We start from the raw sequence: 16,988 nt of genomic DNA, 5'->3' as shown, positions 1-16,988 counted from the left end.
GGGGTTTCACCGTGTTAGCCAGGATGGTCTCGATCTCCTGACCTCGTGATCCGCCCGCCTAGGCCTCCCAAAGTGCTGGGATTACAGGTGTGAGCCACTGCGCCTGGCTGGGAGAAACTTTTATACTAATTCAGACCTGAGATACATTCTGATGTATCTCAGATTATACATACTTTGCCTTTCAGAAGTCCCTCCAGCTCCCAAGTCTCCATTCCTTTTCACTGAGCTTCACAGAAACATTGATCTGGTCTAGGTTGGAGGGAAAAAATTAGGATGTAGATATTTCTAGCCCAAGTCATCTGGCTCCATCTGTTCATTATTACTTCAAGTGGAATAGAGAGTACTTACCTATTTGTTACCTATCAACCCGTAAATAAAGCTTTTCCCAAAAAAGGAATACTCTGGTCTAAAGTACTCTGAGATTTAGTCTTTGGTACCCAGAGTCTTAGAAATAGCTTCTTCCATTTTTTCTTCTCTGAATCTGCCACCTAAGAAATTGTGAGATTTAAGTATGTGGGAGTAGAAGGGAAAAGAAAGAACAAGGGAGGGGTGTGTCTTGAGAATCATTATTCTCCATTTGACTTTAGGATAGGCATTTTCAGGAAATTCTCATGGACCCAGTTAGCTTATCTGGGGGAGTCTAAGTGGTTAGGAGCAAGATAGGCACAAGAGGTGAAAGCAGAAAGGGAATACAAAATTGTCTTAGCTTTGCTTGGTTTGCTTTTATTAGTTTTCTTAAGCTAGTTTCATTTTATTTACTGTTGGAATCTATAGGTCTTTTTCAAGGACGTGTTTAGGTGGGTGCTAACTTTGGTTTGGTTTTACCAAAGCAAGGAGTGATCATATAATGTAAGTTTAAAAAGCTTAGCAAACTTGGGTACAATAACTTTTAAGAGCATCAGTTTTTTCATTTGCGAAGGAAAGGTGGTGAAATAAGTAGATGATGTCTTATGTCCACTAGGGGGTAGTGTGTACTGTAAAAATTAAAATAGTTCCTCAGTGAACTCTTTACTTCATCATGCAGTTAGCTAGTTTGAATTAATTTTTGTTCATTTAAGGTGTTTTGAAATTGCCATAAATTGTTTTTTTCAAACACAATCTTGTGACTGTAGCAAACAGTAACTCTTGTTACATGCATTCCTGTTATTAGTGATGTCAAATGTTCTTGACATTACTTTTTTTTTTTTTTTTGAGACGGAGTTTCACTCTTGTTGCCCAGGCTGGAGTGCAACCTCCGTCTCCCAGGTTCAAGTGATTCTCCTGCCTCAGCCTCCCGAGTAGCTGGGATTACAGGCATCAGCACAATGCCTGGCTAATTTTATATTTTTAGTAGAGACAGGGTTTTTCCATGTTGGTCTCGAACTCCTGACCTCAGGTGATCCACCCGCCTCTGCCTCCCAAAGTGCTGGGATTATAGGCATGAGCCACTACGCCCGGCTGACATTACTTTTTGAATAGAATTTTTTGAGGGGAAAATAGTGATGCTTTAAAGTTTCTGTACAAAATTTTACCTATTATCTGAAATAAATCATTCATAATGACCAGGCAGTAACATTATAACATGATTGTTTTGTGTTTCACTCTCCAGACTAATTTGGGAGCCACTAATCATTCCATGTGGCTGTTGAGTAGTTGAAATATGACTTGTTTAAATTAACATGTGCTACAAGTGTAATTTGCACAGTGGGCATTGAAGGCTATGATAAAAGATAAAATACATCATTAATTTCATACTGATTTCATGTTGAAATAATATTTTGAATACATTTTTAGATAAAATATATTAAAATTAATTTTACTTGTTTCTTTTTACTTTTTATGTGGCTACTAGAAAATTTTAAAATACTTACGTGACTATTATATTTCTGTTGGACAGCAGTGCTGTGGAGAAAAGTACTCATCAGCCATTTTTATCTTAGTGTATCTCTAGGTGGCCTTATGATTTGTAAGGAAGTAGTGTAGTGGGGAGCTTGAGCAAAACTTTGGTTCTATTTCTAATCCCAGCTAGAAAATAGGCAGTCAGTTTTACTATAATGAGACATTATATGTTCCTAAGAGTGTTATGTTATACAAAATCATGTAGTAAAATTCACAGGGCTTACAGATAAAATGAAGCAAGGGGTATGCACTTGAAAATGTCCATTGATGATAATTAACTTTTTTTTTTTTTTTTTTTTTTTAAAGAGACAAGGTCTCACTATCGCCCATGCTGGGGTGCAGTGGTGTGATCACAGCTAACTGTAACCTTGAACTCCTGGGCTCAGGCAGTCCTCCCACCTCAACCTCCCAAGTATGCTAGGACTATAGGCATATGCCAGCATGCCCAGCTAATTTTTTTAGTTTTTCGGTTTGGAGGGATGGGGTCTTGCTATGTTGCCCAGGCTGGTGGTAACATTTTTTAAATGCTCACTTATGGGGCCAAGTGTGGTGGCTCACGTCTGTCATCCCATTGCTTTGGGAGGTCAGGGTGGGAAGATTGCTTGAGGCAGGAGACCAGCCTGGGCAACATAGAGAAACACATCTCTACAAAAAAAGTGATAAATAAAAATGCCCACTTACATATATAGAGGGTGAACTTGCAGATTCTCATAAGTAATTTACAGTTGTGTACATAATGAAGAATTGACTTGCTTTATTAGTGATCCCAAAAAAGGAGCCCCTGTTTGTTTTATCTTACAAATTTTTCATAATTTGTTTTTTCTTTATTTAAATTTTTTTTTCTATAACACACAACTTTGCCCAGAACCCTGTTTGTTAATATTTTAGAATCGCTTAAAGATGTAGTGACAGGTTGGAGTTTACAGAGTAGGTATCATTGAAGCATCACTCAGTTTTTTAACACTTATTTTTCAATAATGAAATTGACAGTTATTGAGTTATCAGACAGCTCTTGTTTGAGATGAGCTAAAAGATCTACAGTTGATATTACTGATCATACATTGCAATTTTGTGTTTCAGAGAATATTCTAAAAAACCTAATCACTGTAGATAGGATGCACTGGGATATAGATAGTTACTAACTGGACCAACTTTTCTCACACACAAATTAGCACTCTTTCTAAGAATACTGTTTATTACCCAAAAATTTTGCTGTACATAATTTAATCATTGCCTTGCAGAAGAACATCTAAGACCTGGCATTGCTTTGTACTGAGCACAAATTATTTTTCAACTTAAAAATAAGAGTCCTGGTTAATAGAGATTGGTTGACAGAATGTCAGTTGTTATAATTTACTAACTACAATATAGTTTATTGTAGTATGAGTCTAGGGTTTGCTTTTCAAGTCCCAGTGGATCTATTGCTAATTAGATCAATTTGATGTGATATTTGATTCCTTTTAAAAATATTTGTAGCATTAACTATTGTATGCATTCTATAAGATGAGATACCTTCCTTTAGACTTAATTTTGTCACCATTTAAATCCATACCCTATTCCTTTACCAACTTCCTTGTCTATTTTAGTAACTAATTTCCTGAACAGAGTCTACAGTGCTTTCTATTATGCATGGCCCTAAACTCACTTCTATTTGGGATTCAATCCTTGGACTGCTTTTAAACATAATAGAATCACAAAGTGCATTTAAGAGTTATTCTGGGTTTCTATAAACAACTATGGCCTTCCTATGTGATCTCATTTGTCAACTTTTTTTTTTTTTTTTTTGGTAGCAGTGGGGTTTCACTATGCTTGCCCAGCTTGGTCTGGAACTCCTAGCCTCAAGTGATTCTCCTGCCTGCCTCAGCCTCCCAAAGTGCAGGGATTACAGGTGTGAACCATGGCGTCCCACCTGCAGTGTAAATTATTTGTGCCAAAAGATAGATAAGGCTGGGCATGGTGCCTCACGCTTACAATCCCAGCACTTTGGGAGGCTGAGGCAGGCAGATCACTTTAAGTCAGGAGTTCGAGACCTGCCTGGCTAACATGGTGAAACCCCCTCTCTGCTGAAAATGCAAAAATTAGCCAGGTGTTTGCTTGGACCCAGGAGGCAGGGGTTGCAGTGAGCCGAGATCGTGCCACTGCACTGCAGCCTGGGCAACAGAGCGAGACTTGTCTCAAAAAAAAAAAAAAGATAAGTGAAACAGTAGGAATTTTAGCCCTTTACTTCTTCACTTAAAGAAATCATACTGTACTCTATCTTTCTACCAAAGAATAGTGTAAAACCAGAAGGTATTTTAGTTAGTCATGTGTTGAATAGTGACCGGAAAGATTTTATTTCCTAGCCAGTTTTTGCCTTTTTAGGAAAAAAGTTGACATCAGTTTCTGTGGTTGAGACTTTTTCAGATGCTGCCATTTCAGACTTGTTTCATATAGTTTGGATTTTATTCCTTTTTTCCCTCCCACAGTTTATGCTGTGGGTTTGTTAGGGAAACCAACACAGTTTAGTGAAATAATTATGCATGTTTTTGTGTCAGTCTATTAGAACTTGAGAGCAGCATATATTATAAGGACTATTTCAAAATGTTTTCTACACACAAAAGCTTATTTTAGAATGTGTTCTGATTAAATCTAGGCTTGATCAGGTCACATGATATGCTTAATATGTACATTCTTTACAAAGAATATCTGATTTTGAGGGTGAACTGAAGTTGAGAAAGTAAATGCCATATCTATCTCTGCCACTGTGTACTGAGAGTGATTTTGAAGCTATTTTGGGATATGCTTTTGGAGGCCTTTCTGTAGCTTTTTATAGTAGATACAGAGCTGCTACTACTTTGTGTAACTGGTGAGTGGTGGATTGGGACTCTTGGGCCCTGGCTTTCTTTTTTTTCCAGTCACCCAATTTATGGCATTCTAAAAACATGAAGACCTGGAGTAAAATTAAAGGATAGAGGTGAGGAGAGCCCGGAATTCAAGGAATTTTACCATCCAGTTATTTTCTCATTCTTCTACTCCTGCTATTCATCCCTAATACCTTAACTTTTTTCCTAAAAAATGAAGACCAGCCTCTTTTGTTCTGGTCACATGTTAAAGGACTTCCCAAGGTCAGAGGCTTCATTATTGCCTCTTGAGCTTTTTAATGCTCTAAAAATGTTTTAGTTTGATCCTAAAGAAATGTCAGTTTCTCACTTGCTCTTACATCGCCATGATCAAAACAAAAAACTAGTCTTAAATTAAAATACCAGAGACGTTACCTAAAATGGCCATGAGTTTAATTAACACATATTGGGGAAGCATTTGATTTGTATTTACATCTTATGACTATTTCAGTATATTACTGTGCTGAGAGAGAAGTTGTTTGTTTTTGTTGTTTTTAACATATGCCCTATAGCTTGTGGAATGAAACAGTTTATGATGTATTTTTTTTTAGGTGAAGGCAGTGTAAATAAAATGTTCTCATTTATTGTTTTTCATACCTAAAAGCTTATTTAAATATGAACATTTTTCTGGTGAAAAATAAATATAAGTAGAAGTTAGACTATTTTTCCCCATACCTGAGTGGCTCCTTTTGTTTTCCTTCTGTAATGTGCACATCCTGCCTTGAAGATAACCCTGCCTTAATGATGGTAGTGATGAAATTCTGATCGTTTATTTTCCTCTCTTCATAACATCAAATAGATTCAGAATTTGGTAAATATTAATTGAATATCTATTGTGCCAGGCAGTGTTCCAAATGCTGAGGATATAGCAGTCCATAAAATAGACTCAAATCCATCCTCTCATGGAGCTTAAATTCTGAACAAAATAAGTAGAAATGAGATTTGTTAGTAGTGCTGTGGAGATAAAGCCGGGGAGTGGGGATAGGGAATGTGCAGGGTAGGGCTGAATGGGGTTTGCAATTTCAGTTATGATGGCTTCACTGAGAACACATGAAGATCTTAGGAGCTGAGGGAGCAAGACATATGGATATCTTGGGGAAGAAGAGGTGAGAGGATGCCTGGCACGTTGAAGAACTACAAGGAAGCTAATTTTTGTCTGGAACAGAGAAGGTTAGGGGATGGAGAGAGAATAGCTGAAGATGAGTCAGACAGGTAGGTGGAGTGAGGGCATCATATAGAGCCTCTTTTGGGGGACCATTACAAGGACTATGACTTTTTTTTTTTTTTTTTTTTTTTGAGACGGAGTTTCGCTCTTGTTGCCTAGGCTGGAGTGCAATGGTGTGATCTGGGCTCACCACAACCTCCACCTCGCGGGTGTAAGCAATTCTCCTGCCTCAGCCTCCCAGGTAGCTGGGATTACAGGCATGCGCCACCATGCCTGGCTAATTATATATTTTTAGTAGTGATGGGGTTTCTCCATGTTGATCAGGCTGGTCCGAACTCCTGACCTGAGCTGATCCACCCACCTCGGCCTCCCAAAGTGCTGGGATTACAGGTGTGAGCCACCATGCCCAGACTTTTTTTTTTTTTGAGATGGAGTCTCGCCCTGTCACCCAGGCTGGAGTGCAATGGCATGATCTCAGCTCACTGCAACTTCCGCCTCCTGGCTTCAAATGATTCTCCTGCCTCAGCCTCCTGAGTAGCTGGGATTATGGGCATGCGCCACCATGCCCGGCTGATTTTGTATTTTTAGTAGAGATGGGATTTCTCCATGTTGATCAGGCTGGTCTCGAACTCCTGACCTGAGGCAATCCACCTGCCTCGGCCTCCTAGAGTGCTGGGATTACAGGCGTGAGCCACCGCACCTGGCTCAGGACTATGACTTTTAAAGGGTCTGTGGATAATAGACCTGCGAGGGAGGTAGTGAGGTCAGAAGCAGAACAGGTTAGGAGGCTGTTGTAGTATGCCAGATCAGAGCTGATGGTTGCTTGGATCAGAGGTGTAGCAGTGGAAGGGTGAGAAACAGTCCAATCATGAGTGGAATTTGAAGTATAAAAAAAAACCAATTTGCCAATCAGGCTAGATGTGTGTGGCATATGAAGGAAAGGGTGGATCATTTGGAAAGATGGGTTTGCCAGTAACTGATGTGGGGAAGACTTTATGGGAGGAGCAAAGGTTGGGGATAGGGAGGTCATGTTAAGTTTGGGATGCTTATTAGACATTCAAGAGCATATATCAAGCAGGTAGTTATAGAGGCAAGAGGCACGATGAGGGGAGAGGTCTGGGCTAGATATGAATTAGGGGAGGCTTCAGCTTATAGAGTGTATTTAGTATTTAAATTCTTTGCATTACATGAGATCACTGTGGAAATGTATAAACAGAGAGGAAGCCCTAGAATAGAGCCCCAGTGCACTTCAGTGTTGCAATGTTGGGAGATAGGAAGAAACCAACAAGGAAACTAAAGGAAGCTGCTGCCAGACAAGGAGGAAGAGAGCCATGAGAATGTTTATAGGAAGTTAGATAAAGCTTTGCAAAGAGGAAGGAGACCAGCTGGATAAGATGTTGCATTTAGGTAAGATAAAGATTAAGCACTGGACATTTGATTTAACCTTGTGGAAATCATTGGTGACCTTAACAAACAAGTTAGCGATAACTACAGCTTGATTGGAGGGTGCGTTCAAGACAGAAGAGGAAGAGAGAGATTGGAGACAAGCAAAGTAGAGGTTCCTCTTCAAAGACTTTCCTCCCCATCTAATTAGGAATAAATAGTAACTTCTCTTAGAAGCAAAATGTATTCGAAGACCTGTGCAAACATTCTTAAATGTCTGCTATCCATAATAAATCAATATGTTCTTAGCTCCCACAATTTAGCCTAAATATTTGCCCTGGCATGCTTATACTGGTCCAAGCAAGCATTAGGTCATAGCCTGTTCCTCTTCCTTATTTAAAAGTGTTTTTACCTTTCTCAGCATTCCACAAGTTACTTCCTCCTTCCTTTGTTCCCCTCTACCTTTACCTCTTAAAAAGTTCTAAGTTGCTAGCCAATCAGGACAAATACAGAATGTGAGGTCCCGTTCCAGCCAGTGGAAACCGGACACAGCAGTAGGGTGGATGCGTCAGGTTATAAATGACCCTGTCTCCTTTGTTCAGTGTACTCTTGTGGCAAAACTCCTGGCGTGTACCCTTTCTGCAGGAAGCAAAAATGGCCTTACTAAATAAATTAAATTTATGTTCAAGTGCTATTTCTTTATGTCACCGAGGAACAAACATTTCAAACAGATCAGTAAGATCTAGTGCTCAAGACCGATTGGCCCTAGCCAAGAGTATGTGACATTTCATCTATACAGGAGAAAAGCCAGAGCATATGGGCGCAGATGCAGGGAAATGTCCAGATGCTACAGTGGGAACTGATGGAAGTATCTAACTTGTCATGAAATAGGAAGCAGGACATCAGCCACAAGTGAGGTTGGGGATGGAGATGCTGGAGGTTTGAAGAGAGAAGAGAAAGAATAATAATACAGTTATTTAGGGGAGAGGGAGAATGATGAAAAAGAGAACTAATGATATAATTGTTGGGAGTATTAAGGGTTCCTCTGAAGTTAATTGTCAATTTTAGAGTAATCAGCATTGTTATATTTCTTTAGTCCTGTTCAGGTACCTGGGCCTCTTCTTATCTCCTTTCTTTAGTCCATTACATTTTTCAGAGGGGAGGTTTTCAGTGGGTTTAAAAACTAGTTTTTGGCTGAGTGTGTTGGCCCATACCTGTAATCTCAGCACTTTGGGAATCCACGGCAGGCAGATCACTTGAGGCCAGGAGTTCAAGACCAGCCTGGCCAACAGGGCGATACCGTCTTTACTAAAAATACAAAAATTAGCTAGGTGTGGTGGCACACAACTGTAATCCCAGCTACTCAGGAGGCCGAGTTGGGAGGATCACCTGGGCCCAGGGAGGTCAAGGCTGCAGTGAGCCAAGATCTTGCCACTGCACTCCAGCCTGAGTGACAGTGAGACCTTGTCTCAAAAAGAAACAAACAAACCAAAAAAAACCACCAAAACTAATTTTACTTTTTAAATAGCTTGGTTTTGGTTGAGTTTAGAGCAAGATGCCTTACTTATGTAATCCTAGTGTTACTTTATTTTACTTAAGTAAAAAAATCAGTTTTATTAACCTAATTTTATTAACATATTTGTAGACATTTGTAGCCAAAATGTATGATAACATCATTGGTATTCGCTTGCAGTTTCATTCAGCTGGTTGTAATTATTTAAATGGTATTTTTTTGAATTTGACATTTTATAAGCTAAATAAATCCTGTTGGGAGATTGGAGATGTTCTATTATGCCTAGTTCTAAGAGATGAACTTTCTAATTTTACTTTTGGTGTCTAGCAAAGTGACATTTGTTTCACAAATGTGTTTGTTTTTCTGTCATAGGAAACCCAGCGTTTGCTGGCAGAACCAGTTCCTGGCATCAAAGCAGAACCAGATGAGAGCAACGCCCGTTATTTTCATGTGGTCATTGCTGGCCCTCAGGATTCCCCCTTTGAGGGAGGGACTTTTAAACTTGAACTATTCCTTCCAGAAGAATACCCAATGGCAGCCCCTAAAGTACGTTTCATGACCAAAATTTATCATCCTAATGTAGACAAGTTGGGAAGAATATGTTTAGATATTTTGAAAGGTAAGTGTTATCTTTATCAGCATATGTTATTATTAAGCTTTCTCCTTTTTCTCTTAAGCATTCCATGTTTAGAATGTAAACATTATACAAAGATCAGAGAGGTCTGTGGGAGGGAAGTGAAGCAGTTCTGGGCCTGTTTTTTTCATGCTTTATCATACTGGGCCTGTTGCCTTCATAGATAAGTGGTCCCCAGCACTGCAGATCCGCACAGTTCTGCTATCGATCCAGGCCTTGTTAAGTGCTCCCAATCCAGACGATCCATTAGCAAATGATGTAGCGGAGCAGTGGAAGACCAACGAAGCCCAAGCCATAGAAACAGGTATCTAATATTCATTCTCCTTCACACCACTTCCACTTTTACAAATTTGTATTACCACTTAAACTTTTCTGAAGCTCTTGGCAAGGAAAAGAAATATTAAAAAATATAATACTTATAGTATGTAAATACCTCTTAACAAAATGGCCTGCTATGGGACCCCCCAAATTTAAAGACAACCTGTAATTGGAAGATCTTGGAGTCTCTTGTAACTACACCTGGTTTAACAAATACTGAGTGTGTACCATTTATCTAGTTATATGTAAAGAATACTGGAGAACTTGAACTATTTTTGTAACCCATTTGATTAAAGTATTCAGCTGTTTATGGCTACAGAATTTGGAGTCAAGAACATTCTGCTACAAATTTTAAGAAAATTAGTGGGGAGAATTGTGTATCTAGAAATGGACAACTTGATTCATCCTCTTGAATTTTCTAGAACTTCTTAATTTTATTGTAGTGTTTTGGTAATTGGACATTTACAAAATCTTTCAGCCCTGATCCAATTTATAGAAAAAGGCATGAATTTAAGAGATTACAACATGACATTTCCATAATTAATAGTGGTTGTTTGCCATTTATAGTTTGGAAAGTAACATATTGAACTAAGTAAAATAATAATCCTATGTTTGTTTCTGTCTACAGCTAGAGCATGGACTAGGCTATATGCCATGAATAATATTTAAATTGATCCGATCATCAAGTGTGCATCACTTCTCCTGTTCTGCCAAGACTTCCTCCTCTTTGTTTGCATTTAATGGACACAGTCTTAGAAACATTACAGAATAAAAAAGCCCAGACATCTTCAGTCCTTTGGTGATTAAATGCACATTAGCAAATCTATGTCTTGTCCTGATTCACTGTCATAAAGCATGAGCAGAGGCTAGAAGTATCATCTGGATTGTTGTGAAACGTTTAAAAGCAGTGGCCCCTCCCTGCTTTTATTCATTTCCCCCATCCTGGTTTAAGTATAAAGCACTGTGAATGAAGGTAGTTGTCAGGTTAGCTGCAGGGGTGTGGGTGTTTTTATTTTATTTTTATTTTTTGAGGGGGGAGGTAGTTTTATTTTAATTTTATGGGCTCTTTTCCCCCTTTTTTGGTGATCTAATTGCATTGGTTAAAAGCAGCTAACCAGGTCTTTAGAATATGCTCTAGCCAAGTCTAACTTTATTTAGGCGCTGTAGATGGACAAGCTTGATTGTTTGAACCAAAATGGGAACATTAAACAAACATCACAGCCCTCACTAATAACATTGCTGTCAAGTGTAGATTCCCCCCTTCAAAAAAAGCTTGTGACCATTTTGTATGGCTTGTCTGGAAACTTCTGTAAATCTTATGTTTTAGTAAAATATTTTTTGTTATTCTACTTTGCCTTTGTACAGTTTATTTTACTGTGTTTATTTCATTTTCCCAATTTGACAATCGTATTTTAAAATTAAAACTGATGGAACATTCTGTCTGGGTCTTCACCATCTGACAAATTGAATGGCAAGAGGTGGATTTTGCCAGTTTCTTTTCACTGATGCAGATTTGTGTTAAGATAGTACTGAATGGAGTATTTATAAACTGGCCCTGAGCATGCATAAAGCATCAGTATCTGACCTTTTTTTTAACCTTCTAGGAATTTGAAATAAATGTGTTTGTGTTGTCTGATTAGATGATCATTGGTGTCTTGCCACAATGTTTAAAAATTACTGTACAGGAAAGTCACAGCAAAGATAGCAGTTGTGACTGACATGTAGGACTTTCACAGTTGTGCCACATTTTTGCCTAAAATTTGGGTTATGACCTTTTCCTTGGTTCTTGTCTGAAAATTTCATCTGTAACCTTTCATGTGTGTTAAGAAACACTGATCTGATAATCATTTGGGATTTGCTGAGGCATTTGTGAGTTTTTCTTATAAACCTGATGAGCAGATCTCAAGTATCCAGCTTGCGTGTCATCAGAAAGGTTTATCCCTTTGAGAGTATCAAGTCCTCAGTGAATGATTCTTGCTTTCATCCCTCTAGTATTTGCTATGGGAGCTTGTTTTATTCTTTAATTTGGAATTCAGTAATTTTTCTTTATCGACAGAATTCCTCCCCTCACAAAACTGTTCTTTCCCACCTCTCTCCATATCTAATTCCTGATTCTTGTTATTTTTAAGTCATAAATGTAGCCAGTCATAAATACATAAATGTTAACCTTTGGGTTGCAACCTTGTCTCTTGCAGTTTAAGGTAATGGATATTGTAGCCCATTTGAATTTTCTTCACTCTTATTCTCGTAATTCTGGAGTTTCTTCAGATTGTGGTGTATTTTATTGTGCTCCTATGTAAGATGAAGAATTAACTATTAAAATTACATTTTCAACATACAAAAGCTTTTGACGACTGGTAACTGGTATCCTTCCAAATAAATGCATTGCTTGGTAACAAATGTTAGCTTAATTCAGAATAAAATAGTTAACAACCCTAATATTGTAAAATTTGAAAACTAATAACAGCAGCTGTCATTTATAACAATTCTTGGGCTGTTAAAAGGGTACATTTGACTATAGCTAAGGAAATTGAATCTCACTTTAAAAATGAACCACACAAAACTTCAAGAAACGAAACAGAGATCAACATTTACTGCCCGTAATATTGCTCATGGTTATAGCTAGTATCACATAGTGATTTACAAACCATGAAATTCCAGATTTAAATCTGTTGCACTACAAAAATGTCAGTGATGTCTGCTAAATTTGTGAGTTACAGAAGTACAGAAATAAGTCATTTTCATTTCAAATGCAGTGAATTTTAATTTCATGGTATATTTTTTTCCTTTGCAGTTTTGGTAAGAATCCCCCATTACTTTGATAAGACTTGCTTTCTCCACCAGTGGGATGAAACGAGTGCCAGTGTGTTGACTGAGCCTTCTTAGGACTTAAGGGGCTCTGGGAGAGGCCAAGGCAGCAGTTGAAAACTGCAGCTTCACCTGGCCTTTGGGCCTGTTTTCCCTGGCCCACACAGTGTGGCTGGTTAAAACATTCTGAATTTGATGCCAACATTTTTAAAAATTGGGAGATTTGCATGAAAATCTAGAATTCTGGTAACTTTTGAATGATCTGAAGATCTGGCAACAGTTGACCTGACCCACCTTTGTGCATGGGACTTACTGAGAGGATCTGAGTAGCAAACACTGTAAGAGCATGTCATTGTCTTCTCACCAGTTACTCTCCAGTTGGCTGGAGTCCCCTTCGAGCACACATGCTAGTCCTTCCCCCTTGTAAGCCTTTGACTTTGTAATCCCTGGGCTAAAGGAAACAAATTATTCAACAAAAGTGTTTCATGTTTGCCCACTAGTTGTTGGGGATGATTAGGTGGTGAGTGAATGGCATGGAGCTTTCCTTTGGGGACCATATACTCTAATGGGGAAGGGAGACAGACAAATAGTTGTAACTCTGTTATGGAAAAGAGAAGTAACTTGGACAGACTTCTGGATTCAGGCCAGATGAACATCTCCAGGCAGAGGAAACAGCAGCATCTGCAAAGTCCTGGGAGAGAAGAAAAGAATCTGAACATAAGTGGCTTCCTGAAAATCGACTGCCCAGGCTGGGCACAGTGGCTCACACCTGTAATCCCAGCACTTTAGGAGGCCAAGGCAGGAGGATCACTTGAGTCCAGGAGTTTGTGACCAGCCTGGCTAACATAGTGGGACCCAGTCTCTATTTAAAAGAATATTGCCCATTAAGAGGCGTTTCTAAAATCTTGAAGTGTTGTTAGGAGCTTTATGTTTTTTGACTTTTTTGATTTGTTGTAGTCTATCTACTTCACTGCGATTTGCTTCTGCTGTAGTTATCCTTCGTCCTCTCAAAGGCTGTCTAGCAAGATCTTAGGTCTAAAGTCATCTCGGTATTTGTCGGGAACTGGTTCTAGGACTTCCTTTGGATATCCAAATTCGCAGATGCTCAAGTCTCTGGAATAAAATGATGTTGTATTTGCATACAATCTACACAAATCCTCCCGCATACTTTAATATTTAGATTACTTATAATACCTATTATAATGTAAGTGCTATGTAAATAGTTACTGTTTAAGGAATAATGACAAAAATACACATGTTGACTACAGACACAATGTTTTTTGGAATATTTTCTGTCTGGTTCTTCGAATCCACGGAAGTGGAACCCATGGATATGGAGGGCCGACTATATAGAACCTTACTCTAGACCAAGAATGTACTTGTAAAACAATTTCAAAGAAGCACTTAAAAATAAGATTAAATAGAAACCAATAGATAAAAGTCACAGGTGCTATGGTGGTTTTATGGAGAATGGGGAAGGGAATCTGTCCTACAAGACATTATAAACACAGTGACCTAAGTAGAACTAAATTGGATCGTGGAAATGATAGGAATAGGCCTTATTTTTCTATTGAATGGTTCAGAAGCCTTTTCTTTTTTTTGGCTGCTCTAGCCACTTTTTTTTTTTTTTTTTTTTGAGACAGTCTAGCTCTGTAGTTTAGGCTGGAGTGCTGTGGCATGATCTCGGCTCACTGCAGGCTCCGCCTCCCACGTTCAAGCGATTCTCCTGCCTCAGCCTCCTGAGTAGCTGGGACTACAGACACCTGCCACCACAGTCGGCTAATTTTTTGTATTTTTAGTAGAGACGGAGTTTCACCATGTTGGGCCAGGATGGTCTCCATCTCCTGACCTCATGGTCTGCCTGCCTCGGCCTCCCAAAGTGCTGGGATTACAGGCGTGAACCACCGTGCCCAGCCCTGCCACATCTTTTTTGTTAGTTGCAGTAGCAATACAACCTTATCTAGAAAAGCTGGCCAAAAAAGAAAATACCATGATAATAGGGTACCTAATTTATCACTAAGAAAAATGTAATATTTCATTGGAATAAGTACTTTTGGGCTGGGATGATATTTCATTTAGCTACTTGGCATGCCACCCATCTTAGGGAATTATATGAGGGTTTATATTTTAAATAACATAAAAAGCAAAACATGCTGAATGTAATAATTTGAGAGAAGTGTAAATAATAAAAGTCTGTAATCTACCACCTGGACTGGTAATATGTTGTTTGTTTTCTTAACTATACACTCACCCCTGCACTAGTCTCCATTTTATCATGGAAATCAGGTATATTCCAAGAGTTGGCTTTATGGTACTGAGTAACTTGCCATTAGCTGCCATGATTTTTTCTTTCTCAGTTTCTGGTGGATTGTAGAAGCATGTAAGTGCCTGAATGTTTAGATCTTAAATTTCTTATAGCAGAGCATTTTATAGTGCTCATTAAGGAACTTTTTCTTAATGCCAATATCACCTTTTCTATGGGACAGAATGTTTTAGAAATTAGAAAAGATTTAACCCCATTGCCACCTAGAATAGCATTTCCTTTTTTAAAGACTCCTGATCCATATTACCATATGACTGCTTTTGAAATAGTTCCATGAATGTCGACAGTTCTTAAGTTTTATTATAACCTAGTAAGTTTACAGAGTCTCCTGGCTTAAGATCAGGAGTAGATATCAGATCTGGCAAAAGCAGCTTAGATGTGATAGGTTGATTGCACTAGATTGAACTTGGTGCTGTTTCCCTTAGGTTTTAGCACGACATATCAGGACTGAGCAACCAAGTAGGTCTAAGTTACTACAATTCATGTTGTTTTTTTCTTCTAAAACAGTAAATATTTTGGCCTTTGTGGGCCATAGGTCTGTCTCAACTACTGAATTCTACCATTGTAGTGAGAAAGCACCCATAGACGATTTGTAAACAAATGGGCATAGTATTTAAAAAAAAAAAACAACACCTAAAACATTAAAAAAAATTTTGAACTTGGCCGTACAAACAGGCAGTGGGGTGGGGTTTGGCCTGTAGGTTGTAGTTCTCTGCCCTGCTCATGTCTATTTCCCAAAACATTTTTTAAACCATACAGGCCTTTAAAAAGAAAATCTACAGTCTGTACATCCTCATTTTAAGTGACTTAGGCTTTTTCAATGTATGCAAATACGTGCATAAAACAGGTAGTTTTGTCTAGTGTTCTGCCTTTTTCAGTCACTATTGAAAGGACTCCCTGTGGCAGCACATAGCTCTTTGGTAACCACAAAGTATCCAGTAAATAGATTGCCATGACTTAATCACATTTGAATATTAAATTGGTACCAGTTTCATAAATCCTACAACACACATATTTGGCCATAGCTTGGTTGTGCAGCTTGTCCATTTGTTGACTAGACTCCCAGAAGTGGAAGTTGGGTGAAAGGGTATGTATGCAGCTGTGATAACTACTACTCAGTAGCTCTCCGACAGGCTTTATCAGTTTCCACACTCAGATCCTTACTCGAATGTCATTTCTAATGACTGTAATATTCCACTATATGGATATATTACAAGTTAGTTAACCATTACAAATCCTTTGCTGCTGAGCATTTTATTTTAATGGCTTTCCACTCTAGTGCCTTGTCTTGGTATATAAGTCTTTGTCCATATTCCTGTAGATAAGTTGAATTCCTAGTATATTTACTTCGTCAATAGGCATGTTTCTTAAGGTTGATAAATAATGGTGGCCAAATGAAAGTGTTTCACTAACTTAATGAATTTGAGGAAAAGTTGAGAAAAGCAGGAAAATTTACTTTCATTGTCTGATACTGATTAGCGTGGCCGTCTACATATTGGGAGATGTTTGTCAAATGTTACAAAAATGCATTAAGAGTAATACCGGGTATCAGAATTTGCTGAAATCGTATCAAGGTGGAAGAATTAGAGAATAGTTCCCTGGCTAGAAGACGTCGAACCTTTGAGTGTTTAGGTCTTTGCTATCATGTCTTGCTAAGATAGGCCTTAGTGAGGGCTCTCATCGTACTGCTAGAATTTAGCCAGTGGCACCAGTCAGGAAGGTATTAAAGTAGCATCTGCGATAACTTTTCATCCTTTTGTCCTAGAGCTCCATAAAATGTTGTGCATTTGGTGGGGGAAATCACATCTACAAATAAAATTGTATTGCTTTTGAAGATGGTATAAGCCTATAGATAAAAAGCTGTAAAACCTTGAAAAATACTGAAGGATGTAAAACCACCAAGATAGGCCAGGTGCAGTGGTTCGTGCCCATAATCCCAGCACTTTGGGAGGCCGAGGCAGGCAGATCACGAGGTCAGGAGTTTGAGACCAGCCTGGCCAATATGGTGAAACCCTGTCTCTACTAAAAATACAAAAAAATTAGCCTGGCGTGGTGGCAGGCGCCTGTAATCCCAGCTACTCGGGAAG

At 38.6% G+C, this 16,988-nt stretch overlaps 1 protein-coding gene across 1 annotated transcript in view; it reads left to right on the top strand.

Moving 5' to 3' along the window:
- UBE2N (ubiquitin conjugating enzyme E2 N) overlaps positions 1–10,596 on the top strand; it is a 32,540-nt gene extending 21,944 nt beyond the window's left edge. The window contains exons 2-4 of the mRNA XM_032170900.2: positions 9,191–9,437; positions 9,616–9,756; positions 10,399–10,596. Coding sequence (XP_032026791.1) covers positions 9,191–9,437; positions 9,616–9,756; positions 10,399–10,439 — 429 coding nt within the window. The 3' untranslated portion in view covers positions 10,440–10,596. The remainder of the gene's footprint in view (positions 1–9,190; positions 9,438–9,615; positions 9,757–10,398) is intronic.
- Positions 10,597–16,988: the final 6,392 nt, after the last annotated feature.

Source organism: Hylobates moloch, unplaced genomic scaffold (genome assembly GCF_009828535.3).
Source record: "Hylobates moloch isolate HMO894 unplaced genomic scaffold, HMol_V3 SCAFFOLD_12, whole genome shotgun sequence".
Lineage (NCBI taxonomy): Eukaryota > Metazoa > Chordata > Mammalia > Primates > Hylobatidae > Hylobates > Hylobates moloch.
This window is presented reverse-complemented; position numbering and strand designations above follow the sequence as displayed.